Source organism: Macaca thibetana, chromosome 10, assembly GCF_024542745.1.
Source record: "Macaca thibetana thibetana isolate TM-01 chromosome 10, ASM2454274v1, whole genome shotgun sequence".
In the NCBI taxonomy this organism is placed as follows: Eukaryota; Metazoa; Chordata; class Mammalia; order Primates; family Cercopithecidae; genus Macaca; species Macaca thibetana.
The window spans coordinates 20,257,684-20,283,365 of NC_065587.1; the positions used below are offsets into that span (position 1 = coordinate 20,257,684).

The following is a 25,682-nucleotide window of genomic DNA, read 5'->3' on the forward strand; positions in this document are numbered from 1 at the left end:
GCTGCGAGGCTGTCCCAGGCCAGGTCTGTGTCCCTGAGCCAGGTTCCCACAGCCTCACTGCCTAGTCTGTGACCTTGCTGAGTCATTTTTCCTTTTTGAGCACCAGTTTCCTGATTTTTTTTAATTTTTTTTATTTTTTTATTTTTTTTATTTTTGAGACGGAGTTTCACTCTTGTTGCCCAGGCTGGAGTGCAATGGCGCGATCTCGGCTCACTGCAACCTCCGCGTCCAGGGTTCAAGCAATTCTCCTGCCTCAGCCTCCCGAGTAGCTGCGATTACAGGCACGCAACATCACACCTGGCTAATTTTTTGTATTTTTAGTAAAGATGGGGTTTCACTATGTTGGCCAGGCTGGTCTCGAACTCCTGACCTTGTGATCCACCTGCCTCGGCCTTCTAAAGTGCTGGGATTACAGGCATGAGCCACCATGCCCGGCCTCCCAGTTTCCTGATTGGTAAAGCAGGATAAAAATGAAAATATCAGCAACCTCATAAAGTTGTTCAAGATAGTATCTAGCAAGTGAGTGCTCAGCAGATAGTAGTGGGTGCTCAGTCAGTAGTAGTCAATGTCGTCAGTGCTGGCATTCCCATCACTCCCCCAATGCCCAGAGATGGCTCAGCCATCCTCCACTCCTCCCCGATGGGGTTACTTCCCCCTTCTCTTGTCCCTACCCCTGCACCTGAGGAGTATGAGGCACTAGGCCACTGCAGCAGGTCCACAGGCCATCACTGCTTTAATTTTGTCAGAGGCGGGCACTAAGCACCCTGCCGAGGTCTCCCCAGCTACTGTGCCACAACCAGCTCGGAGCTGCCACTCTAATAGCAGAGTGGAGAGCTGGGGTCAGGGCCATAGCCCCTAGGCTGAGGAGGCCTTCTTGCAGGACCCCAACCACAGAACAAGTGGTCCTCACAACACCTGCGGCCTGCAGACTCCTTTTCCTTCTGCCAAGGAGTCTGAGATGCTTCATGCCCATCAGACCATGGGGTGGCCTTCGTGGGAGACCTGCAGGGCCAGGCTGGCCAGACCTGGCCAGAAAGACTTCCCAGGGAAGGTGCTTGGCTCCCTGTTCCAGGGTAGGCCATGGTGTAGGGCCCTCGAAGGGGTTGTGGCTGGGGTGATCCCAGGGGGCATTGCTCCAAGTGTACAGGAGGTGGCAGCAGGATCAGGCAAGTTCCCGTTCCAGGGACATCAGGAGGGAGGGTAGAAGCCCAGGGAGTGTGCGAGGCTGCTGGGATGAGGGAGTTCAGGGGCTACCAGCTAACCAGCCTCAGCTCAATGGTTTCTCCATCCTTGGGTCTGTAGTCAGCAATACCTGCAGAAACAGATTGAGCAAGGCGGGGTGAACTGGGCAGAATATTGTACCCTGCAACCTCATCTTCCAGTCTCCCAACCCTGAGGCCAGGTTCTATAAGAATCCACCCGGGGCTTGGTGGTGAGAAGCTGGAACCTCCCCAAAGCCTGCTCAAACACTCTGAACTCAGCTTCCTAAAGGGTTCCTGAGGCCACGGGCTCATCTGGCAATAAAAACACCTGACAGGAAGGGTCGCTGTCTTTGTAACACCCTAGGGGCCATCGGGAAGAGAAACTTGCGCAGTGTGGTCTGGAGAGGGAACCAGGACCACGCATGAAGTCTCCCGGGAGTCAGCTTTCACTCACTACAGAGAATCCAGGCTCTAGGAGGACGCCTGGATTCAAGCCCCAGCTCTGTCATTCATTACTGCTGTGACTCTGGACAAGTTATTTAACCTCTGAGTGAGTGAGTGTTGGTGCGCTTGTTGGTTAGGTGGGAATGCAGCCTGCAGGGGAGCTGAAAGGGCCCTCTGAGAGAGCCAGGTGTCAGAAATGTTCCCTTTCAATGGAGGTGCTATGATCCAAAATGTCTGCGTCGCCCCAAAATTTAAATGTTAAAACCTAACCTCAAAGGTGATGGGATCAGGAGGCCTTAGGGCCTTTGGGAGGTGATTAGGTCATGAGGGTAGAGCCTCATGAATGGGATAGGAAAGTGCCATTATAGGCCGAGCAGGGTGGCTCACACCTGGAATCCCAGCACTTTGGGAGGCCGAGGTAGGTGGATCACTTGAGCTCAGGAGTTCAAGACCAGCCTAAGCAACATGGTGAAACCACATCTCTATCAAAAATACAAAAAACTAGCTGGGCTTTGTGGCATAGGCCTATGGTCACACCTACTCAGGAGGCTGAGGTGGGAGGATTGCTTAAGCCTGGGAGGCGGAAGTTGCAGTGAGCTGAGATCGTGATACTGCACTCAGCGTGGGTGACAGAGTGAGACCCCCATCTCAAAAAAAAAAAAATATTTTTTAACTACCATTATAAAAGAGGTTCCTTCACCAGGCAAGGGCCAGGAAAATATTTTTTAAAGAAATTTAAAAAGAGGCCCCAGAGGCCTGTCGTGGGGTGGGGGGAGGGGGAAGGGATAGCATTAGGAGATATACCTAATGTAAATGACAAGTTAATGGGTGCAGCACACCAACATGGCACGTGTACACATATGTAACAAACCTGCATGTTGTGCACATGTACCCTAGAACTTAAAGTATAATAAAAATAAAGAAAGAAAGAAAAAAAGAAAAAAAAAGAGGCCGCAGAGAGTTGCCTTGTCCCTTCTACCATGTGAGAACACAGGCAGCAGGTACCACCAGAAAGTGGGCCCTCATCAGACACTGAATCTGTCGGTGTCCTGATCTTGGACTTCTCAACCTCCAGAACTGTAAGAAATACATTTCTGTTATTTAATTTAATTTAATTTTTATTTTATTTTATTTTGAGATGGAGTTTCACTCTTGTCGCCCAGGCTGAAATGCAGTGGTGTGGTCTCAGCTCACTGCAACCTCCATCTCCTGGGTTCAAGCGATTCTCCTGCCTCAGCCTCCCGAGTAGCCGGGATTACAGGCGCCCGCCACCACCCCCAGCTAATTTTTTGTATTTTTAGTAGAGACGGGGTTTCACCATGTTGGTCAGGCTGGTCTTGAACTCCTGACCTCAGGGATCCACCCGCCTCGGCCTCCCAAAGTGCTGGGATTACAGGCATGAGCCACTGTTTTCTGCTGTTTATAAGTCACCTAGTTTATGGTATTTTGTAATAGCAGCTTCAATGGACTAAGACAAAAGGGAACTCAAATTATAACTCTTATCCACTTTCCACCCCAAGGAAGATAGAGGAGTGATTTATGCAACTGGTTGATTTGGGAAGAATAAACTAGGCATGTGTAGCCTGGGCTCTCTCTGTTTTTCTACTGGGAGTGGGCTTCCTGCTAGACTTAAGGGCAGAGTGGGTAGGAGGTAGAGGCTACAACTGCCCAGGTCTGCTTCCTGGCTGGGTCCACCTAGCTCTCACCCTAAGCTACATCCTCCTGTCTTTATCAGTAATAGAACTGGCCAGACTTGGGGTCTCCATCTGTAGCTCCTATTTTTTATTTCCCAATTTATTCAGAATGAGAGCAAGAAGAAAGAATGCTTTTTAGTGGGCTCCCTCAGAAAGTCCCACCTTCTCGAAAGCACTCGCCACAATGCTTGACATATGGTAAGTGCCCCATAAAAGTTCTTTAGGGGTGGAATATAAAGGCAACTTAAGTAGCAAGAGTAGGGACAGATGACCTTTAAGGGTCTGTTTGCAGGCCAGGCGCGGTGGCTCACACCTGTAATTCCAGCACTTTGGGAGGCTGAGGCGAGCAGGTCACTTGAGGTCAGGACTTTGAAACCAGCCTGGCCAACATGGTGAAACCCTGTTGCTACTAAAAATACAAAAATTAGCTGGGCATGGTGGCACACGCCTGTAATCCCAGCTACTTGAGAGGTTGAGGCAGGAGAATCACTTGAACCCAGGAGGCAGAGGTTGCAGTGAGCTGAGACCTCGCCATTGCACTCCAGCCTGGGCAACAGAGCAAGACTCCATCTCAAAAAAAAAAAAAAAATATATATGTATATATATATAGATATATATATGTATATGTATATAAAAGTTTTACCAAGTAGAAATTTTAAAATTATACATGTGGGCAACATTTTATTTCCACTGGATAGCAAGGCTCCACTTTTTTATGAAAAACTTACTGGCATATTTTTTAAAGTATCTAGAGGAAAAATTAAGTAATTTTGGCAGGGCATGGTGGCTCATGCCTATAATCCCAGAACTTTGGCAGGCAGAGGCAGGCAGACCGCTTGGACTCTGGAGTTTGAGACCAACTTGGCCAACATGGTGAAACCCCATCTCTACCACACATAGAAAAATCAGCCGGGCATGGTGGTGTGTGCCTGTAGCCCCAGCTACTCAGGAAGCTGAGGTGGGAGGATCGCTTGAACCCGGAAGGTTGAGGCTACAGTGAGCTGAGATTGTGCCACTGCACTCTAGCCTCGGTGACAGAGCAAGACCGTATCTCAAAACAAAAACAAAAACAAACAAACAACAACAACACCACCACGTTATTTTGGCTGGGCGCGGTGGCTCACGCCTATAATCCCAGCACTTTGGGAGGCTGAGGCTGGTGGGGATCACCTGAGGTCAGGAGTTCAAAAACAACCTGGCCAACATGGTGAAACCCCATCTCTATTAATAATACAAAACAATTAGCTGGGCATGGTAGCAGGCACCTGTAATCCCAGCTACTAGGGAGGCTGAGGCGAGAGAATCACATGAACCCAGGAGGTGAAGGTTGCAGTGAGCCAAGATCGCACCACTGGGCAACAAGAGCGAAACTCCGTCTCAACAAAAAAAAAAAAAAAGAGAGAGAGAGACGTTATTCTTACGTAGGAGGAATTCTAGGTGATTTAAATTTTCTTCTAGTTCTTTTTTTTTTTTTTAATAATCTATTTAGTTTCGTAGAATTTCCACAATAACTTACATAAAAATTCTAAGACTTCAGTTCAATATATTATATCCAACTTTGAGCATCATTGATTTTGTGAAGCTGTGGCCCAGGAGGGTGCTAGGGAAAGCTGGGGTAAGTTGATGAAGCCTCTTGGCTGGGTAAACTTGGGGTAGGGGGCACGTCCAGGGTGTCAGGCCATGACTCACCTTGCAACAGGGGCGTGTCGGGGTCTCGGAGGAGCTGCCAGAACTCCCTTTCCCCAGCCGCTTTCCCCATCACGGAGGTCAAGTAGGGGCCTGACAAGGAGGCCTGTGTTTCATATCTACAAAAGGGAAAGGCAGAGAGAGAGAAGAGGCGGCTGTCGTCCCTAAGGGCAGAGGCAGAACTCACCCACAGCAGGAAAATCCTCTCCAAGCTCTTTAGGCCGACACTAGTCAAACCCTTTCCAGGCCACCTAGCCACAGGTCTGTGGTCTCAACTCCTTCCCCTCCAGACCCCCGATCCTGCCTGCTCAGGCTTCATCCTCTCCACGCTGACCATGATCATGGCCTCCAGGAAAGGGGCATCTATTATGTTATCAGCTCAGCAGTTGTCCCCTCTCTGGGGGGCTGATGTTATGGGGCATGAGAATCAGAAGCTGCTGGTGTCACCTAGAATGTGTACAATGTACAATGAGAGAAGGTGAAGCCTGCATGCAGAGAGAGGGAGGGTCATGGGAAATGGAGGCAGAGACACCTGGCAGTGGCACTGGGTCTCTGTGGCTCAGTGGCATTCCCCTCTTCTTGGGGCTGCATGGTTCAGCTTCCTCTCTGATTCTACATGCTCTACACCCACTGTTGTGGAGAGGGTTGGAGTTCAATTTCTGGCCCTGGCAGCCAAGAGACTCCTCACTCACACTCCCTCTTTCCTGAGCTTCTGGCCTCCAACTTTGAGTTTCTCCACTCTGTCTGGATGCCACTGCCACAGGAAGTCTCTTGAAACTCCGTGAGCCTGGGCCAGGCACAGCAGCTCAAGCCTGTAATCCCAGCACTTTGGGAGGCTGAGGCAGGCAGATCACCTGAGGTCAGGAGTTCGAGACCAGCCTGACCAACATGGAGAAACCCCATCTCTACTAAAAATACAAAATTAGCCGGGTGTGGTGGTGCATGCCAGTAATCCCAGCTACTGGGGAGGCTGAGGCAGGAGAACCACTTGAACCCGGGAGGTGGAGGTTGCGGTAAGCCGAGATCGTACCATTGCACTCCAGCCTGGGCAACAAGAGCGAAACTCCATCTCAAAACAAAACAAAACAAACTCTATAGGCCAGGTCCTTCATCCCTCCCACAGGAGGAAGCAGCACGATCAGGGCTTCCCCTGGAAGAATGGCTTGAAGAGATGAGTGGGATTTGCCAGAGGAGAAGGGAGGAGAGCGGGGCAGAGCCGAGAGGAGGCAGAGAGAAGAAAGGCACACAGGTGCACAGAATTTGGGGGAATGGTCTTTCAAAAGAGCGGGGTCAGGCCAGGCACGGTGGCTCATGCCTGTCATCCCAGCACTTTGGGAGGCCGAGGCGGGTGGATCACTTGAGGTCAGGAGTTCGTGACCAGCCTGGACAACATGGTGAAACCCCATCTCTACTAATAACACGAAAATTAGGCTGAGTGTGGTGATACAAGCCTGTAATCCCAGCTATTCAGGAGGCTGAGGCAGGAGAATTGCTTGAACCTAGTAGGCGGAGGTTGCAGTGACCTGAGATCACACCACTGCACTCCAGCCTGGGTGACAGAGCAAGACTGCTTCTCAAAAACAAAAGCAAACAAACAAACAAACAAAAAATAACAACAAATGAGCGGGTTCTGGGAGAATGCAAATGAATGAAAAGGAGGTGAGACCATCGAGGTAACAGAGGAGTGATGTGAACGGATGCATCTTCCAGAAAGTACCCTCTGGGGTAATACAGCCCTAAGTTATTGAAGGTTGCAGTCTTAGAGACAGAGGGATTTTTTTGGTTTTAAGAAACACAGGCTGGGTGCAGTGGGTCACATCTGTAATCCCAGCAGAGGCAGGGGCAGAGGCAGGTGGATTACCTGAGGTCGGGAGTTTGAGACCAGCCTGGCCAACATGGTGAAACCCTGTCTCTACTGAAAATACAAAAATTAGCCAGGTGTGATGGTGGGCCCCTGTAATCCCAGCTACTTGGGAGGCTGAGGCAGGAGAATTGCTTGAACCCAGGAGGTAGAGGTTGCAGTGAGCTGAGATTGTGCCACTGCACTCCAGCCTGGGCGACAGAGTGTAACTCCCTCTCAAAAAAAAAAAAAAAAAAAAAGAAAGAAACACAAATCTATTTGGGGTGACTTAAGCGAAGGGAAAGTACTGTTCTAAGGAATGTCACAGAGTAGCCCTTTTCCCGTTCCTTAACTCTGCAGGGCCATGTGCTGCACAGGGCCACCTCTCTCCACATCTGTCTGTCTGTCTGTCTGCAGTAGAGCTTTCTCTGCTGTGCATTCAGGGGCCTCAAATGTAGTCTTCATGCCTGAACCCAGTTCCGGCATCCACACACATTAACAAGAGAACCATTTCTCAGACTGGAGTCCACAGTGTCTTCCCAGAGGTCCCTGAGCTCTGAATAAAAATGTTAAATTCAAATTGTCTTTCATTTTGCTGACAATATTCAAACCCGAATACCAGCCGGTTCTGGGTAATCTCAGTCTGTGGGTCTCAGCCCTCCCAAGGGCACTCAGCCTGTGTGTGGCCATCAGTGACTGCGCTGGTGCCCAGCAGCATTGCGCTATGTGCCATAGGCCACCAGGAAGGGAAGGGAGGTGGCCCTCATAGTGAATGAAGTGGCTGAGCCAGGGCAGGAGTGCTCAGGCTTCACTGCAGCTCAAATACAGGGAGGTACTAAAGTGCAGGCCGGCGCCTCTGCAGAGCGTCCTTATTTGAATGGTATTGGTTTTTATACTTTTCTATTTAATTTACAAAGTTGTTGGGGATTTAAAGCTGCCTAGTGCTAGAAAGAGAAAGGACTTTTTTGTGTGTGGTAGAGGCAGGGTTTCGCCATATTGGCCTGGGTGGTTTTGAACTACTGGCCTCCAGTGATCTGCCCGCCTTGGCCTCCCAAAGGGCTGGGATTACAGGTGTGAGCCATCACACTCAGTCTTTTTTTTTTTTTTTTAAAGATAGAGTCTTCTTCTGTCATCCAGGCTGCAGGACAGTGACATCATCATAGCTCACTGCAGCCTTGAACTCCTGAGCTCAAGCTGTCCTCCCACCTCAGCCTACTGGGTAGCTAGAACTACAAGTGCACACCATCATGCCCAGCTAATTAAAAAAATTTTGGGGGGCCGGGCACGGTGGCTCATGGCTCTAATCAGTACTTTGGGAGGCTGAGGTGGGTGGATCACTTGAGGTCAGGAGTTCGTAACCAGCCTGGCCCACATGGTGAAACCCAGTTTCTACTAAAAAAATACAAAAATTAGCCAGGCATGGTGGCACACGCTTGTAATCCCAGCTACTTGGGAGGCTGAGGCAGGAGAATTGCTTGAATCCAGGAGGTGAAGGTTGCAGTGAGCCGAGATTGCACCACTGCACTCCAGCCTGGGCAACAGAACAAGACTCCACCTTAAAAAAAAAAAAAAAAAATTGTAGAGATGGCAGTCTCACTATGTTGCCCAGGCTGGTCTTGAACTCCTGGGCTCAAGTGATCCTCCTGCCTCAGCCTCCCACATCACTGGAATTATAGGAGTGAGCCACCACCTCTGGCCAAAGACTTTATATTTAGTAAACATATCAGTACACATCTAAGTCATATTACAGAAGAAATAACTCAACCTGGGGTCTGGGAGAATTTTTGTACTTTGGAGGAGTCTTTGCATATCTCTGGTCTGAGATTCCCTGGCCTAGAGGACCTGAAGAACCCAATTGTGGGCCCTCCCTGGATGCAGGATGCTGTTCTCCAGGAACTCCCACTGGGGACAGAAATTGGGGCCCATTGGGAACAGAAAGAGGTCCATGATTCTAGGGGAGAAGTCTGTGGTCTGCGTGACCTGGTGGAAGGCACTCAACTTCTCTGGGCTGGACTCCCTACTGATAACATGAGAATTACATTCATCTTATTTCATCATGGGCAGGACCTAGTATCAAATAGCAGTCCAGACATGCTCATTCTCAGACTGGTCTAAGCTCAGGGTGAGAAGCAAACGTAAGGACATTGTCCAACCTCTTTGAGGTAATTAATAAAAGGATTGGGCCAAACTTATTTCATAATAAAAGTTCTTATTCTGGCCAGCCATGGTGGCTCACGCCTGTAATCTCAGCACTTTGGGAGGCCAAGGTCGGTAGATCACTTGAGTCCAGGAGTTTGAGACCAGTCTGGGCAACATGGAGAAATCCCATCTCTACAAAAAATTTAAAAAAAAAAAATTTGCCAGGCGTGGTGGCGCATGCCTGTAGTTCCCAGCTACCTGGGAGGCTACGGTGGGAGGATCATCTGATCCTGGAAGGTTGAGGCTGCAGTGAACTGTGATTGTGCCACTTCGCGCTAGCCTAGGTGACAGAGTAAGACCCTGTCTCAAATAAAGTTGAGATATAATAAAAGTTCTTATTCTGGGCCAGGCACAGTGGCTCACGCCTGTAATCCTGGCATTTTGGGAGGCTGAGGCAGACAGATCACTTGAGGTCAAGAGTTCAAGACCAGCCTGGCCAAAATGGCAAAATCCCATCTCTACTCAAAATATAAAAATTAGCCAGGTATGGTGGTGCATGCCCATAGTCTCAGTTACTCAGGAAGCTGAGGAAGGAGAATCGCTTGAACCCGGGAGATAGATGCTGCAGTGAGCTGAGATTGTGCCACTGCAACCCAGTCTGGGCGACAGAGGGAGACTCCATCTCAAAAAAAAGTAGATGGGTGTGGTGGTGCATACCTGTAGTCCCTGCTGCTTGGGTAATTTGAGGCTGCAGTGAGCTATGACTGTGCCACTGCACTTCAGCCTGGGTAACAGAGCAAGACCTTGCCTAAATAAATACATGGCCGGACGCAGTGGCCCATGCCTGTAATCCCAGCACTTTGGGAGGCCAAGGCAGGCAGATCACCTGAGGTCATGAGTTAGAGACCAGCCTGGCCAACATAGTGAAACCCCATCTCTACTAAAAATACAAAAATTAGCTGGGCGTGGTGGTACACGCCTGTAGTCCCAGCTACTCAGGAGGCTGAGGCAGGAGAATCACTTGAACCCAGGAGATGGAGTTTGCAGTGAGCCGAGATTGCGCCACTGCACTCCAGCCTGGGCAACAGAGGGAGACTCTGTCTCGAAATAAAAAAATAAATAACCATCCTGGCTAACACGGTGAAACCCCGTCTCTACTAAAAAATACAAAAAGCTAGCCGGGCGAGGTGGCGGGCGCCTGTAGTCCCAGCTACTCGGGAGGCTGAGGCAGGAGAATGGCGTGAACCCGGGAGGCGGAGCTTGCAGTGAGCTGAGATCCGGCCACTGCACTCCAGCCCAGGTGACAGAGCGAGACTCCGTCTCAAAAAAAAAATAAAAATAAAAATAAATAAATAAATAAATAAATAAATAAATAAATGGGCCGGGCGCGGTGGCTCAAGCCTATAATCCCAGCACTTTGGGAGGCCGAGATGGGCGAATCACGAGGTCAGGAGATCGAGATCATCCTGGCTAACACGGTGAAACAACGTCTCTACTAAAAAAATACAAAAAACTAGCCGGGCGTGGTGGCGGGCGCCTGTAGTCCCAGCTACTCGGGAGGCTGAGGCAGGAGAATGGCGTAAACCCGGGAGGCGGAGCTTACAGTGAGCTGAGATCTGGCCACTGCACTCCAGCCTGGGCGACAGAGTGAGACTCGGTCTCAAAAAAGATAAAAAATAAATAAATAAATAAATAAATAAAAATAAATACACAGACACAAGTTGGGCCTCCAGAGCCTGGGTAACAGAGTGACACTCTGTCTCAAAAAAAAAAAAAAGTTCTTACTCTGGCTAAGCATGATGGCTCGCACCTGTAATCCCAATATTTTGAGAACCTGAGGTGTGAGGATAGTTTGAGGCCAGGAATTTGAGACCAGCCTGGGCAACAGAGAGAGACCCTAGCTAAAAAAAAAAAAAAATTAGCATTAGCCAGGGATGGGTGGCCCGTGCCTATTGTCTCAGCTATTCGGGAGGCTGAGGCAGGACAGTAGAGTTGCTTCATCCCCAGAGTTTGAGGCTGCAGTGAGCCGTGATTGCACCACTACACTCCAGCCTGGGTGACAGAGTGAGACCCTGTCTTTTAAAAACAAACAAACAAACAAAAAGCAGTTCTCACTCTGATGAAAGCAACGCTGTGTTGAGCGCTTGCTACGTGCTGGAACTTGCACATATAAAAAGCACATGCCACCATCTCTATGTGTACTAACTCCCGGACTCCTCATACTGGCCCTGCAGGGAGGGGGCACAACTGTTCTCCTCAGTGAATTGTGGGTGCCTACCTGGAACCTAGCTGGTTAGAGCTGGGATTCCAACTGGGGGGTTCTGCCTCCAGAGCCTGCTCTCTCAATGACAATGCTGGCCTATGGCTCCCTGTTTCCATAACACCATGGGCAACAAAGGAGTGGAGCAGGTAGAAGCAAAAGCAGGGCCAGTGTCTCTCCCGAGGGAACCCTCTCCTCTGTCCCCTGTCTCTTCCGTGACCCTGTATCAGGCATGTGGGGCTGGGGTGGGGGTGAGGACTGGGAGGTGGGAGTCTCACGTGAATCCTCCTAACTCATGGGCCTTCTTCAGGACATCTTCCACGGTGGACCCGGCAAGAACAGAGATGGATTGTCTGTATGGCAGCAAGAGGCTAAGCACCTGCAGTGTGACACTGATGACCTCTTGGGTCTGAGGAATGGTCTCGGCAGCTGGTTCCAACATGACTGTGCCAGGGAGAAAGGAAGGGGTAGTTGGTGTGAGGACAGGGATCCTGGATATTTGTCTTCCTGTCTTCCCTCAAAGACATCTGGACCTTGTCCTTCCCCAAGTCCTCATCTCCATCAATGCCACCACCACCTGCTCAGCTGAAACCTGGCTTCCATCCCAGCCTCCCCTGTCCCTCATTCCCCACATCTCCCACCACCCAAGATCAGGCCCCTCACTGGTTCCTCTGCTTCCAGTATCCTTCCTCCCACCTCTCTGGCACCTAGCACTCCAGAGGGCTCTTTCTAGAACATGTATTTGTTCACAATGCGTCTCTGTTACCCTGATGGGCTCACCTCCCCTTCATTCATCTGCCTTCCACTCCGTCATTCTCCCAGATCCCATTCTTTTGCAAGATGATTCCTCAAAATTCCTTCAAACTCTGTGCACCTCTGTGTCTTTGTTCTTGCTGCCTCTTCTCGGCTCTACTCTATCCATTCTTGTTTTTTTTTTTTGGAGACAGAGTCTCATACTGTCGCCCAGGCTGGAGTGCCATGGCGCGATCTCGGCTCACTGCAACCTCTGCCTCCCAGGTTCAAGTGATTCTTGTGCCTCAGCCTCCCTAGTAGCTGGAATTATAGGCATCAACCACCACACCTGGCTAATCTTTTGTATTTTAGTAGAGACAGGGTTTCACCATCTTGCCTAGCCTGGTCTCAAACTCCTGGGCTCAGGCAATCCACCCGCCTCAGCTTCCCAGAGTGCTATGATTACAAGCACGAGCCGCCGTGTCCAGCCTCCTTCTTCTCCATTCTTTTCTTCTTTTTTATGTTTTTTTTTTTTTATTTTTTATTTATTTATTTTTTTTTTGAGACAGAGTCTCACTCTGTCACCCAGACTGGAGTGCAATGGCGCAATCTCAGTTCACTGCAACCTCCACCTCTGGGGTTCAAGTGATTCTCTTGCCTCAGCCTCCTGAGTCACTGGGATTACAGGCACTCGCCACCACACCCGGCTACTTTTTTGTATTTTTAATAGATGGAGTTTTGCCATGTTAGCCAGGCTGGTCTTAAACTCCTGACCCCAGGTGAGCCACCTGCCTTGGCCTCCCAAATTGTTGGGATTACAAGCATGAGCCATTGCACCTGGCCTCCTTCTCCATTCTTAATTGGCAAATCCAATCACCTCCTTAGCCCCTTTCTCAGAGGAAGCCTGGATCATGCTGCTACTGGGGCTTATCATGTTGTATTAGAGTTAACCAAAATGTGTCTCTCCTCATTCATTCCTTCATTCATTCATCCATTCACTCAAACATGTCTGTACTGGGTATCACACAAGCGGTATGCCCAGGACTCTCCATTTAATGTCTTCCTCCCCACACTGTCAGCTTCCAGAAGCTGTGACCACATTTTGGCTGCTGTGTCCCATGCACACCCACAAACTTGTGCAGACTCAGCAAATCAGGACGAAGCACCCTCCCCTCACTGGGACGTCAACGCGTGCGCAGCAGATTGTAAAGGGCTGTGCTTCCACAAAAGGCTGGGCTACCTCGTGGTGCCAGGCAGTCTGGGAAGATCAGATCAATGTAGGTCTTGTGGTTCAGAACAGGCAGCAGCTGGGAAATCATGAGAGCATTCTGGAAGGCTCCGTCCTGCAGACTGGCCAACAAAGCAACGCTCGCCTTGAGACATGCTGTTCCCAGCTCTGCCCCAGGCATGGAGGAGGTCATGAGCAACTGGTGATAGAGTGGGGAAGAGAGGGAGGAGGTCAGCCGGTGGGGAGGGGCTAGGTGCTCCAGCCCCTGAACACTCCCCGCTCACTGTTCCCCAGGGTGGCCATGGCTCCAGAGTCTCTTTCCCACCTGTAATGCCAATGGGGTGCTGTAGACATTCCCAAAGTGGCCCTCGGGGGTCTGGGCCTTCAAGATCTTCTCTCGTACCGTCTTGATGGCCATGGTGATCCGTTGTCTCCGACCAGGGTTGAAGTTTGAGCGCTTCAGACAGGTGAATGCCAAGCCTGCCATGGCAGCTGTGTCTTGAAGGGGGGAACAGAACACGTGATGAGCTGGAGAGCCAAGGGGCCAGGACAGGTGGGGGCTTGAGAGTCAGGCCCTTGTAGCTATGGGCAACCACAGGAGGGCTTGGAGAAGAAGGGCAACATGGTCAGATCAGCTGAGGGCACCAACTCAACCTGGTCTGCCCAAGACTTTCCTTATCTGGACCCTGAAAATCCTATGTCCCAGGAAACTGCTCATTTCTGGGCAAACTGGTTTGGCTGATCACTCTGCAACTTGAGGGCTAGAGGTTAGGGAGAAGGACTGGAGGAGGGAGGCCCGAGAGGACTTGACCCTATACCACCTATTTCCAAACTTGGCCACACGTTGGAATCACTAGGGGAGTTTTATTTTATTTTTTATTTTTTGAGACAGAGTCTCACTCTGTTACCCAAGGCAGTGGTGTGATCTCTACTCACTGCAGCCTCCGTTTCCCAGGTTCAAGTGATTCTGCTGCCTCAGCTTCCCGAGTAGCTGGGACTATAGGCATGTGCCACCATGCCCAGCTAACTTTCGTATTTTTAGTAGAGATGGGGTTTTACCATGTTGTCCGGCCTGGTCTTGAACTCCTGGCCTCAAGATATCCACCTACCAGCTCCAAAGCTGACTCACAGCTGGAGCATCACCCATGAGCCCCACCAATTCACCCCTAAAAGACTTGATACGGAGGGGTCCCAAGGAAAGGTGAGTGTGGGGCCAGGGTATGGAGGTCATCAGTGCAGGCCTGGGGACTGAGGGAGTGCCAGCCTGGCCTCGGTAGGGTCTAACCTACTCACCCACAGAGTGGTGGCCCTGGTGGAGAGGTTCCACAGCATACAGGAGTTTGTCTACCACGCTGCCATGGACCCGCTTCTTGTGGAGACACAGGGCCAGAATGCCCAGGCCATACTGGTAGTAGCTAGTGTGGGGGTGGCCCTTGTGATCATGGCCTCGGAGGGAAAAAAAAACCAAGTGGTTGCCTCTCTGCCCCCACCCAGCAGCCAGCCCCACCAGCGCATGGGACCCCTGGTCTGCACTTTCCAATACACTCCTTTGGGTCATGGGATCCTTCATTCCTTCACTGCCTCAGCCCATACGTGCTGAGGTCTCACTGTGCGTCTCACTGGGCTTAGAGGAAGCAGGAGACCCATGGCAGATGGGCACTGCGCAGTTCAGGCCTCAACCATAGCAATTGCTCATGAGACTGCAATCGTAATGGGAATGCAGACCAAGTAGTGATATTTGGGCGGCTGGGAAGTCAAGACAGGATCCTCCAAGGAAGTAATGCTGGAGAGGGCTGGGAATGGGTGGAGGCAGAGCCAAAGGTAGAGCAGGAGTGAACTGCACGTCGGGGAGCCAGTCCAGATGGAGGGAGCCTGTATGAAGACACCGGCTTATGAGTTGAGAAATGAGAAAGAGCCGTATGGCCGGAGCCCACAGAGGGCAGGTGTGTGTGGGAGGCAGAAAACAGATGAGCAGAGCTGGGGAGAAGGCAAGGTAGACAGGCTGGGCCACAGAGCAGTGAGGGGCCCCTGCAGAGTTTAAACAGTGCCAGCAAGATCAGGTTTATATTGAAAAGGCTGGCTCTGGCTGTTGTGTGCTGGGTCAAGTCAGGGCAGGAGAGCTAGTAGAGACAAAGGCGTAAGTCATAAGCAGGCTGTCCAGTTGTCCCGAAGGTGGATAATCAAGTCAATCTTGGTGGCTTGCCAATACAAGACTTGCCAATGGGCCGGGCACAGTGGCTGATGCCTGTAATCCCAGCACCTTGGGAGGCTGAGGCAGGCGGATCACCTGAGGTCGGGAGTTCAAGACCAGCCTGACCAACATGGAGAAACCCCATCTCTACTAAAAATACAAAATTAGCTGGGTGTGGTGGTGCATGCCTGTAATCCCAGGTACTCGGGAGGCTAAGGCAAGAGAATCGCTTGAACCCAGGAGGCGGAGATTGCGGTGAGCTGAGATCATACCATTGTACGCCAGCCTGGGCAACAAGAACAAAACTCCGTCTCAAAAAAAAAACCAAAAAACACAAAACAGAAAACACCTGTCAATAGAGTGTGTGCTGCGTGGGAAAGGCTGGATCAAGGATGACTATGGGGACAGGTTCGAGCCTTGACGTGGGCAGTGAGACGGGCAGAATGGATGGTGGGAAAGACGCCTGGGGAGAAAACCCAAAGTTCTGATTTTCACTAGAGAATATCATCTGATGAGCCCTCCCAGGTGCTCCCCACCCCCAGCCAATGGTGTCTGCTCACCAATGGCCCGCTTCTCATCCTCCAGGAACCGCTTGAGCTGTGAGACCAGCCTGTCCCCCTTGTGGCCCCCAACAAACTCGCAGTTGGCCCTGAGAGCAAGCAGGTAGAGGGCCAGCTGGCCCATGGAAGGCTTGCCGTGGCAGTCACTGTCATCCTCGCTGAAGGCAGACCTAGGACAAGGCCAGTTAATGGCTTTGTGAGAAAGTGCCACGCAGTAAGCCTGCTTGGAGCACCCACCCCACCAGCATCACAAAGTGGAAAAAATCTTAACAGTGGGAAGCGTTAATAAAAGCACCAAAAGTAGGTGTGTTAGCTATATTGTTGTGAGGTGTATGCCACAAATATTTAATAAAGATGAACAATTAGATTCAAGGATAAACTCCGAGGGCTCCTGCATCCAAATCACCTGTGCCTGCCCCACTATTTTGTCCATACTTCACCCACATGCCCCCTCCTTTCTTTTTCATTTTTTTATTTTATTTATTTATTTTCTTTGAGACAGAGTTTCGCTCTTGTTACCCAGGCTGGAGTGCAGTGGCGCGATCTCAGCTCACCTCAACCTCCGCCTCCCGAGTTCAAGTGATTCTCCTGCCTTGGCCTCCCGAGTAGCTGGGATTACAGGCGTGAGCCATCATGCCCGGCCAGATTTTTATTTTTTTTACTGAGATAGGATCTCACTGTCTCCCAGGCTGGAGTACAGTGGTGCCATCATAGCTCATTGTAGCCTTGTTCTCCTGGCCTCAAAAGATCCTCCCACCTTAGCCTCCGGAGAAGCTGGGACCACAGGCATGTGTCACTACGCCTAGCTAATTTTTTTTTATTTTTGTTTCTTTCTTTTTTTTTTTAAGAGACGTGGTCTCAATATGTTGCCTAGGCTGGTCTCGAACTCCTGAGCTCAAGCAATCCTCCTGCCTCAGCCTCCCAAAATGTTGGGATTACAGGTATGAGCAACTATGCCTGGCCTTCTTTTCTTGCCACCCCTGCATCCACTTCTCAAGAGGGAGTCTGAGGAAGAGGCGCTTCATGGCTGCCCCTGATTATTTACCTCTCATTCAAACTCCAAAACAGGCCTCTCTGTAATGCCTCTTGAAAAGGGAGTACAGAAAGATGCTGCTTTTGGGTTGGTGCAGTGGCTTATGCCTATAATTCCAACACTTTGGGAGGCCAAGGCAGGCAAATTACCTGAGGTCAGGAGTTCAAGACCAGCCTGGCCAACATGGTAAAACCCTGTCTCTACCAAAAATACAAAAATTAGCTGGGCATGGTGGCATATGCCTGTAATCCCAGCTAGTCAGGTGGCTGAGGCACAAGAATCACTTGAACCTGGGAGGTGGAGGTTGGGGTGAGCCAAGATTGTGCCACTGCACTCCAGCCTGGGCAACAGAGTGAGAAAAAAAAAAAAGAAAAAAAAAAAGATGCTGCTTCTGGACTCAGTATGAAAGAGTGTGGTCATGGATTAGTGATGTCTGCCTCATGCATGGGAGGGGAGCACACAGAGTCAGATGCTGCTTCTAGGCTTAATGTGGAAGACTGCAGTCATCGATTAGTGATGTCTACCTCAGGCACACTAAGGGAGTACAGAGTCAGATGCTGCTCCTGGGCTTATCAAAAAAAGAGTACAGCCATGGATTAGCGATGTCTGCCTCAGACATCACTGAGGAGGGGCAGTAGTAGCAAGAGGAGCCCTGCATTAGCATCTCTGATCTAATCCAACCAACCCCTTCATTCTATACACAGAGAAAGGCCCTCCATTGAAGAGACTGTGGTAATACCCTAGGAGGCACTGCTGGTAACCAAGCTTGAGGCTGTGCAGGTAGAGGTCCTCCTTGGTCCCCGCCTGCAGGCTGGAGAGGCGCAGGCCCACATAGATGCTAGGGTTCAGGTGCTCCGGGGAAAGCCGGTCCATCCAAGGCAAGAGGTGCTGGCCCAACTTCTCTACCAGATGGCTGTCCACCTCTGGTATTTCTTAGGAAAGAAAATGGTGCAAGTGAGGTCACAGGGCCAGGCCACCAGCAAAGAAGTGCTTTGACGTTACCAGGGCCTTCCCCAGGGAATACATGTCCTCACCCCCACCTCCATCCAGCACACACCAACTTGCAGGGGGAACTGCAGCCATACTGAAAGGCAGTGGGAGGGAAAAAGGAGGGAAGCATGTATCCCAAAAGAGCAGTTGGAGCCAGCCAGCGAAAGAGGTGGCAGGCTGAAGGTAGAGGATGCTATTGCCAGGCAACCACTCTGCCCATCAGCGGTGATGGTGAGACTGTATGCCAAGCTGTGGGGTGTGCCCAGGCACCTTGCCCAATCTCACTTGGTCCTCATGCCAGTCCTGTGATGTAGATACTGTCATCATTGCTTTGCACAAAAGAGGAAACAGAAGTTCAAAGTCATGTCATGTCTTACACAAGGCTGCAGAGCCAAGGATGGAACTAACTGCAAAGCCCCTGCTCTCTGGTGCCCTGCTGAATGTGTGCACTACCTGTTTACAAAAACATCGGCCCACATGCACAACATGTTACACATCAAATGTTCAAACAACACAGACTTCCAGCTGCTGAACTGAGGCTGCCTGGTGAACTTCCTCCATGAAGATCTCAAAATAATGCTTTTCCTGCTATCTCTGTTTAAGTGAAGAGGATCTGAGATTGTGAGATGAGCTCTTAGAAAACAGCCACAGCTTTTGCAGCCATTTACCTGTTGCAGTTGTATTTATTTGAAGCTGTGCAACCAAAATACTGAAACACCCTGGAAGTGGAAGCCTTACAGATAGTTCCAAGGGACCTGAGCTCAGCACAGGGTAGTTTAGAGTAGTTTGCCTTGGAGGCACCTTGGACTTTCTGTCCCCGTTTACTGCCTCCCAGTTGCTGCTGGGCTCCAGCTGCCTGATGGTGGCCTCCACTGTGCCATATCCCAGGGGACTAAGAAAAGGAGCTGTTGCAAGATGCCTCATCTGCCTCCTGGGCCTCCTGGTGCGAGGACCAGAGCTCCTAGAACACAGCTCCATCTCTGTGGGTTTGGGTCCCACAACCTCGTGTCTGTTTTCCCGACAGCTCCAGATATCTGTTGCTATAAGGTAGCCATCCACTAGCATGAAACCCTACATAATCCTTTGCTGTGTGGGCCCAGACCAGAGCACATGGCTGGTTTCTCACCAGATGTTAATGAAGAGAGACTGGGGGGTTGCTTTTTTCCCTTTCTCTCACTCAGAACCAATTTTGATGTCTATCTCCATTTCTCTGTCTCTCTCCCTCAATGTCTCTGAGGCTCTCTGGGTCTGTCTCAGTCTCCCCCAGCCTGTGTCCCTCTGGTCATCTGTGCCTCCTCACCTCTCTTTCCTTCTCCCTTTTCTTGAAACTCGCAAGGGAGTTCCCTGACCTCACCCTGGGTTCTCACCTCCAGCACGATTAGTCAGCACAGGGTTAGAAACTGAAAGACCAGGATCCAGCTGTAAAGGGAGAGACTGACAACCACAGAGCAGCCTCCTTAGAAGGAAGGGGACAGGCAGATTCACCTAGGGTAATAAAAGCAGCCCTGGGTGAGCTCTTGCCCTACCAGCCCAGCCAGGCCAGCTAAGGGCTGATTGCTGTTGACATTCACAAGCACAGGAGCCAGACAGAGTGGCTCATGCCTATAATACCAGCACTTTGGGAGGCCAAGGTGGGAGGATCGCTTGACCCTAGGAGTTTGAAACCAACCCCGTGCAATATAGTGAGACCTCATCTCTATAAGAAAATTTTTTTAAAAAGAAGAAGAAGAAGAAGGAGAAAAGGAAGCACAGGAGCCCACTTTGCATTAGCGTTTGTGCAGTGATCCCTGTCAATTTCACAATACACACACAGAACTTTAAACTGGAAGAGCAGGTGTCATGGGATCCTCCCTTGTACTACACCAAGGAGGAAGGCAGGGGAGCATTCTTAGCCCATTTTACAGGTAAAGGAATGAGGCTGGGCGCAATCAAGTGACTCAGCACAGATATTTGCACCCCAAATCCCAGTTCAAGGTTCCCCAGACCCCAAGGGATGGGGGTTCCTGTGGGGTCAGGCTAATGGACTAAGTGTCCAAGGCTGAGGACCAGGCCAGCCAGGTCTGCAGGAGGGAAAGTTCTGGCTGGTTGAACCCAGAACTCCCCTGGGAAACTGTCCAGACATGAACCAAGAGCTGGGGTTCCTGGGCCCAGACCTGAGGAGTCTGATTTATTTATGGAACACAGATGAGAGGCTTGGAGTTCTGGCTGGGCACAGTGGCTCACGCCTGTAATCCCAGCAATCTGGGAGGCCAAAGCAAGAGTATCACTTGAGCCCAGGAGTTCGAGACCAGCCTGGGCAACATGGCGAAACCCTGTCTCTACAAAAAATACAAAAATTAGCCGAGCATGGTGGTATGCACATGTAGTCCCCAGCTACTTGGGAGGCTGAGGTGGGGGGATCACTTGAACCCGCGAGGCAGAGGTTGCAGTGAGCCAAGATCGTGCCACTGCACTCCAGCCTGGGCAACAGAGTGAGAACCTGCCTCAACAAAAAACAAAACAAAAAAAGAAAAGTTCTAAAAAACTAAGTTCAGCAAAGCTCTGGTAAAGGTGGAGCACCCTGAGCGAGTCACTCAGCCCCTCCAACCCTCGACTTCTTTACTTGACACCTGGATATGACTGCACCCACCTCTCAGGGTTTCCCCAGAGTTACAAGAGCCCACGGTGGTGAAAGTGTATTGCTGAGCATAATCCTAGGTGCAGAGGAGGGGAAAAGAGGCGTGGGCAGCCCAGAGTCCCGAAGCCTGCCTTCTGCCTCCTGTCTGAAGGAGCAGCCCTGAGCCTCTGAGCTCAGACTCACAGACAGGTCCCAGGAGACAGTGTGCTCCAAGAGACCCCGTGGGGCACAGAGCTGGAGCAGGCAGGACCTCTGAAGACTCACTTCCTGCTGCCTAGAATGTGTGTCCCCCACTCCTTTCCTGCCAGCTCCTTTTCTTCCTTCGAGTCTCAGCTCCCATGTTCCCTCTCGGTCCTCAGAAAGTCTTCCCCATGCCCAGCTATTTTTAAATTTTTTTTATTTTTTGTAGAGATGGGGTCTCCCTATGTTGCCCAGGCTGATCTTGAACTGTTGAACTCAAGCGATCCTCCCGCCTCAGCCTTCCAAAATGCTGGGATTTCAGGTGGGAGCACCTAACCATTGATTTCTTTTGTCTGTCCCCCTTCCCCAGAACACAAGCTCTAGGATGGCAGGAATTAGACTTGTCTCACGCCTTGCACATTCCCCAAAGGCTAACACTGGGCCTGACACAGAAAAGGCTCAGTAACTATGTGCTGAACGAACGTGTGAACTAAAGACTGAATTAACGGAGGAGATCTTGTCTGGTGAGGAGTCAGACATATAATCAGTCGCAATACGATGTGTTAAATGCTGAGGTCCAGCTAAGTCCAAACTGCTATGGGAGCCCAGAGGGGCAGGTAAGTTCCCCCATCCTATGCCCCAGTCACCCTCCTAAGGACCCAGAAGGAACAAGGCACAGGACAGAGGCGAGTTACTCACCACAGATCTCAGCGAGGGCCCCCAGGACCCCCAGAAGGAAGAGGAAGGCCCCAAGGTGCCTCATGGCAGCAGCAGGTGGGTGAGCAGTGATCCGGAATCGGGAGAGACTCCTGGGGCTGGCCCTGCTGAGGCTCTCCTGACCACAGCCGGTCACCGCTCCGAGACAGGCAGCTTCCTGTCACTGATTAATCCTCCAGGCCTGCAATGCGCTGCTAAGTCAGCAGAGAGAGAGGGTGGAAAGGTCTGTGGTGGCAGGGAACAGAAGGCCAAAGAACAGAGGAAGGAAGGGCAGAGCAGCCCTCCTGGAGGCAGGGAACAAAGGGAGGAGGAGGGTGAGTGGGACCATGTGAGACATCTTGAGGCCATCCACGTTCCTGCTTAAAGAGCCCGGGACTAGCGCAGAGGGCCTGACGTCTGATCTGCCAAGTCTGTCCGACCGTGCCTGTCTGCTGTCCCCTTAGCTGTTCCAGTGGTGGATCGGCAGGACCGGGTGCCTACCTAGTACTCCTTACAGAAGGAGCCCCTGGTAGTGCCCACCTAGCCCAGGACAAGGAGCAGAACGGGAGCTCCAGCTGCAGTGGTCACGTGAGCAGCACTGCTGGAGTCGTTGTTTTTCAGCACCACCCCCCTTGGTGGTGGAGGAGGGGATTGCAGGGGTGGGGGAGTTGGGCAGTTTGGGGGAGGGAGGGGTGCCGCTGGCCCCAGACCAGCCAGGCCACTTTTCTCAACCAATCTGAAAGAGCTGGGAGCCTCCTGGAGAGAACAAAACAAAACAAGTTAAAGAATAGGATTAAGGCTGGGCACAGTGGCTCACGCCTGTAATCCTAGCACTTTGAGAGGCTGAGGCAGGCAGATCACTTGAGCCCAGGAGTTTGAGATTAGCCCGGGCAACATGGGGAAACACTGTCTCTACAAAAAAAAAAAAAAAAAAAAAAAATTAACAGGGCGTGGTGGCGGATGCCTGTAATCCCAGCTACTTGGGGGGCTGAGGCAGAAGAATTGCTTGAACCCAGGAGGTGGTGGCTGCAGTGAGCTAAGATCATACCACTGCACTCCAGCTTGGGTGACAAAGTGAGACCCTGTGTCAAAAATAAAATAAAATAAAGAATGAGATTGAATCAATTGAGACACAAAACTACCAGAAGCAGGGGTACTTGCCAGAACTAGGAAAGTAACGTCAAAAAAAATCCCTGCAGACAGGAAAGAGAACAAAAGATTCCTCATCTGCCCAGTCCCACAGGAGCATCAATGTATATGAGTTAACTAGTGGTGGCTGTGTGACCTTGGCCAGGTCACTTAACCTCTCTGAGTTTAAAATAGTTCTTCCTATGTGAGATGAGAGGGTTAGGCAAGATCATTCTAACAGTTCCCTTTCAGCTCAATTTGTGAAGACACTATGACCTTAAAATATCTCTAATCATTTGCATGTACAATCTGTATTGTAATTATTTTATGGCAAATTGCCAAGGTTCACTCTTTTATGACAATCTGTTTTTGAACTTGACTTATCACAAACCAAGCTCTTGACATAAATAAATACAGCAACGTGCATCTGTTTACGGAAGTACCTGAAAATTTTAAAAGATAGGTTGTCCAGTCAGAAAGGCTAGATGTGGCCACTAGCAGGAGCACCCTTGGAGGTCCTGAGGAAGAGGGGAGGTCAGTGGGGAGCCCAGCTTCTGCAGAACCCCACGTTTGGACCTTCAGGGGAGCCACGGCGAAGTGTGTGCAATAGAGCCACCTTGGTCCTGGGTGGGACTGCCTTGGCTCCCCCAACCCTCCGCCCGTTTCCAGTAACAACAATTATGATTCCTGCTATTTCCAGGAGGGCAGCCTGGAGGAGGTGGCCATGGAGGTGGCCTTCGTATCGTCAGCCTCTGGTGAGAAGCAGCAGCATCTTTCCAGAGAGTCACTTCTGATCCCCAAGGTTGTGAGGGTGTCGAAGTAAAGGAGAGAGACACCCCCCTGCCTGCCTACCTGGACTCAGTGCCAGAGGGTGGGGGGAGTAGGAATAGGAGGACAGCACATTTCCCATACATGTTAGAAACAGAGTGACGGTGGCTCATGCCTGTAATCCTAGCACTTTGGGAAGCCAAGGCAGGGGATTGCTTGAGCCCACGAGTTTGAGACCAGTCTGGGCAAGATGGTGAGACCCTGATTCTACAAAAAAAAAAAAAAAAAAAAATCGCCAGGGATGGTGATGTGTGCCTGTAAGTCTCAGCTACTTGGGAGGCTACAAGTGGGAGGATCATTTGAGCCCGGGAGGCTGAGGTTGCAGTGAGCTGAGATCAGACCACTGCACTCCAGTCTCGGCAACAGAAGGAGACCCTGTCCTAAAAATAAAATAAAGCAAAATTTAAAAAAGAAATAGAGTGACTGGTCAGGGGTAGTGCTATTTTAGGTCATGTGGTCAGGGAATGTGAAAAACAAAAATGATTACATCATTTGCATCAGGATTTCTATTTTTTTATTTTTGAACTCCTGGGCTCAAGCGATCCTCCTGTTTCAGCCTCCCAAAGAGCTGGGATTACAGGCATGAACCACTGTACCTGGCCAGATCAAGATTTCTATTCGTGGTGAAAACTAGCTTGGAACGAGAAAGTAAAAGTCTGCCTGCGCTCCCACTAGACTAGGATAACACAGACCTCTAAAGCCAGCTGCAACATCAACAGGAAACATTTTTTTTTCTGTCTCTTTTTTTTTTTCTTTTTCTTTTTTTTTTTTTGAGACAGGGTCTCATTCCTGTTGCCCAGGCTGGAGTGCAATGGCACGATCTCGGCTCACTGCAACCTCCTCTTCCCAGGTTCAAGCGATTCTCCTGCCTCAACGTCTCGAGTAGCTGAGATCACAGGCTCTCGCCACCACCCCCAGCTAACTTTTGTATTTTTAGTAGAGACAGGATTTCACCTTGTTGGCCAGGCTGGTCTCAGACTCCTGACCTCAAGTGATCTGCCTGCCTTAGCCTCCCAAAGTGCTAGGATTACAGGCATGAGCCAGCACGCCTAGCCAACAGGAAACATTTCTATCAAGGCCATGCATGCTACAGCTGTAAAGTGTCCTAATACCTGTGTTCTTTGACTACTACTTTTTTACTGATATTTATATTTTTCCCCCTAAAATCACAAGCGATCAGAAATTTGCTGTTTGATATCCCATTAGTAAGAATAGAACATCCCACTGTTGCCTGGAAGAGCTATGTCATTTTGACACAGAGAAGCAGTCTCAGATACGGTGTTTCTGGACTCAGCATTCCACATTTCTCTTAACTTTGTAGTTTCCAAGGAAACAAGACTCTAAGTCCACTTTGCCATCCAGACCTGAAGCTGACCCTTCATACAGCGCCCTGTGATACTTTGAGCCTGCTTACCTCAAAACACTGCTTGCTTTACACTTCACCGGACTCCACCCTTCCCCTCAATTCTTTAATAGCCTTTCCTTGTGTTCAGCCGGATCACTGCAGTTCCTTTACTTGGTGGTTTCCCTCATTGGAATAGGTCAACTGGGTTTGTTTCTGGTGGTTTTAGGCTGACTTGGCTAGGACTAGCCTAATAATTAACCCAAAAGAGAAAAATAAAATTGAATGCATAAAGATGGCATGAGAAGAATGGATATAACAAATACACAATTCTGGTTCTATATGAAATATCTATTTTAGTGATTAAAAATGTATATATATGGCTGGGTGCAGTGGCTCAAGCCTGTAATCCCAGCACTTTGGGAGGCCGAGACGGGCGGATCATGAGGTCAGGAGATCGAGACCATCCTGGCTAACACACACACACACATAAATGTATATATATTAAAATCATATATTCATATATATATACACATATATATATATTTTTGAGACAGAGTCTCGCTCTGTTGCCCAGGCCAGAGTGCAGTCGTATGATCTCAGCTCACTGCAAGCTCTGCCTCCCGGGTTCACCCCATTCTCCTGCCTCAGCCTCCCGAGTAGCTGGGACTACAGGCGCCCACCACCACGCCTGGCTAATTTTTTGTAGTTTTAGTAGAGACGTGGTTTCGCCGTGTTAGCCAGGATGGTCTCGAGCTCCTGACCTCGTGATCCGTCCGCTTTGGCCTCCCAAAGTGCTGGGATTACAGGCATGAGCCACTGCACCCAGCTGCCCATCACCAATTTTTAACCCACAGAAACCATAAGATAATAAAACTGTTCTCATTTTAAG

The 25,682-nt window shown here is 50.3% G+C and overlaps 2 protein-coding genes across 4 annotated transcripts in view; one reads left to right on the forward strand and one right to left on the reverse strand.

Annotated features, from left to right (window-relative positions):
• PES1 (pescadillo ribosomal biogenesis factor 1) overlaps window positions 1–25,682 on the forward strand; it is a 270,761-nt gene that overhangs the window by 208,753 nt on the left and 36,326 nt on the right. The gene's annotated exons all lie outside the window — the stretch shown is intronic.
• TCN2 (transcobalamin 2) lies at window positions 710–24,983 on the reverse strand. 3 transcript variants are annotated; one of them, XM_050806729.1, is made up of 10 exons: window positions 24,863–24,983; window positions 21,496–21,704; window positions 17,749–17,941; window positions 15,977–16,146; window positions 14,519–14,671; window positions 13,551–13,723; window positions 13,238–13,424; window positions 11,544–11,709; window positions 5,030–5,145; window positions 710–1,312 (listed from the first exon to the last, which is right to left on the reverse strand). In XM_050806729.1, exons 2-10 carry the CDS (start codon window positions 21,557–21,559, stop codon window positions 1,251–1,253), a joined length of 1,284 nt encoding a protein of 427 aa, XP_050662686.1. In that variant the 5' UTR covers window positions 21,560–21,704; window positions 24,863–24,983; the 3' UTR covers window positions 710–1,250. The 3 variants fall into 3 exon arrangements, with proteins under 3 accessions (XP_050662686.1, XP_050662685.1, XP_050662684.1); XM_050806728.1 differs by having other exon boundaries at window positions 21,496–21,797; XM_050806727.1 differs by lacking the exon at window positions 24,863–24,983 and having other exon boundaries at window positions 21,496–22,057.

Bases quoted from the DNA above. Each gene is read 5' to 3' on its own strand.
- TCN2 (XM_050806729.1), bottom strand. From the start codon at position 21,559: ATGAGGCACCTTGGGGCCTTCCTCTTCCTTCTGGGGGTCCTGGGGGCC. The intron at 5,146-11,543 runs GTGAGACTCCCA...TCCCTTTTGTAG, and splicing joins CATGAGTTAGGAGGATTCAC to ATATGAAACACAGGCCTCCT. The intron at 1,313-5,029 runs GTGAGTCATGGC...CTGTTTCTGCAG, and splicing joins CGACACGCCCCTGTTGCAAG to GTATTGCTGACTACAGACCC.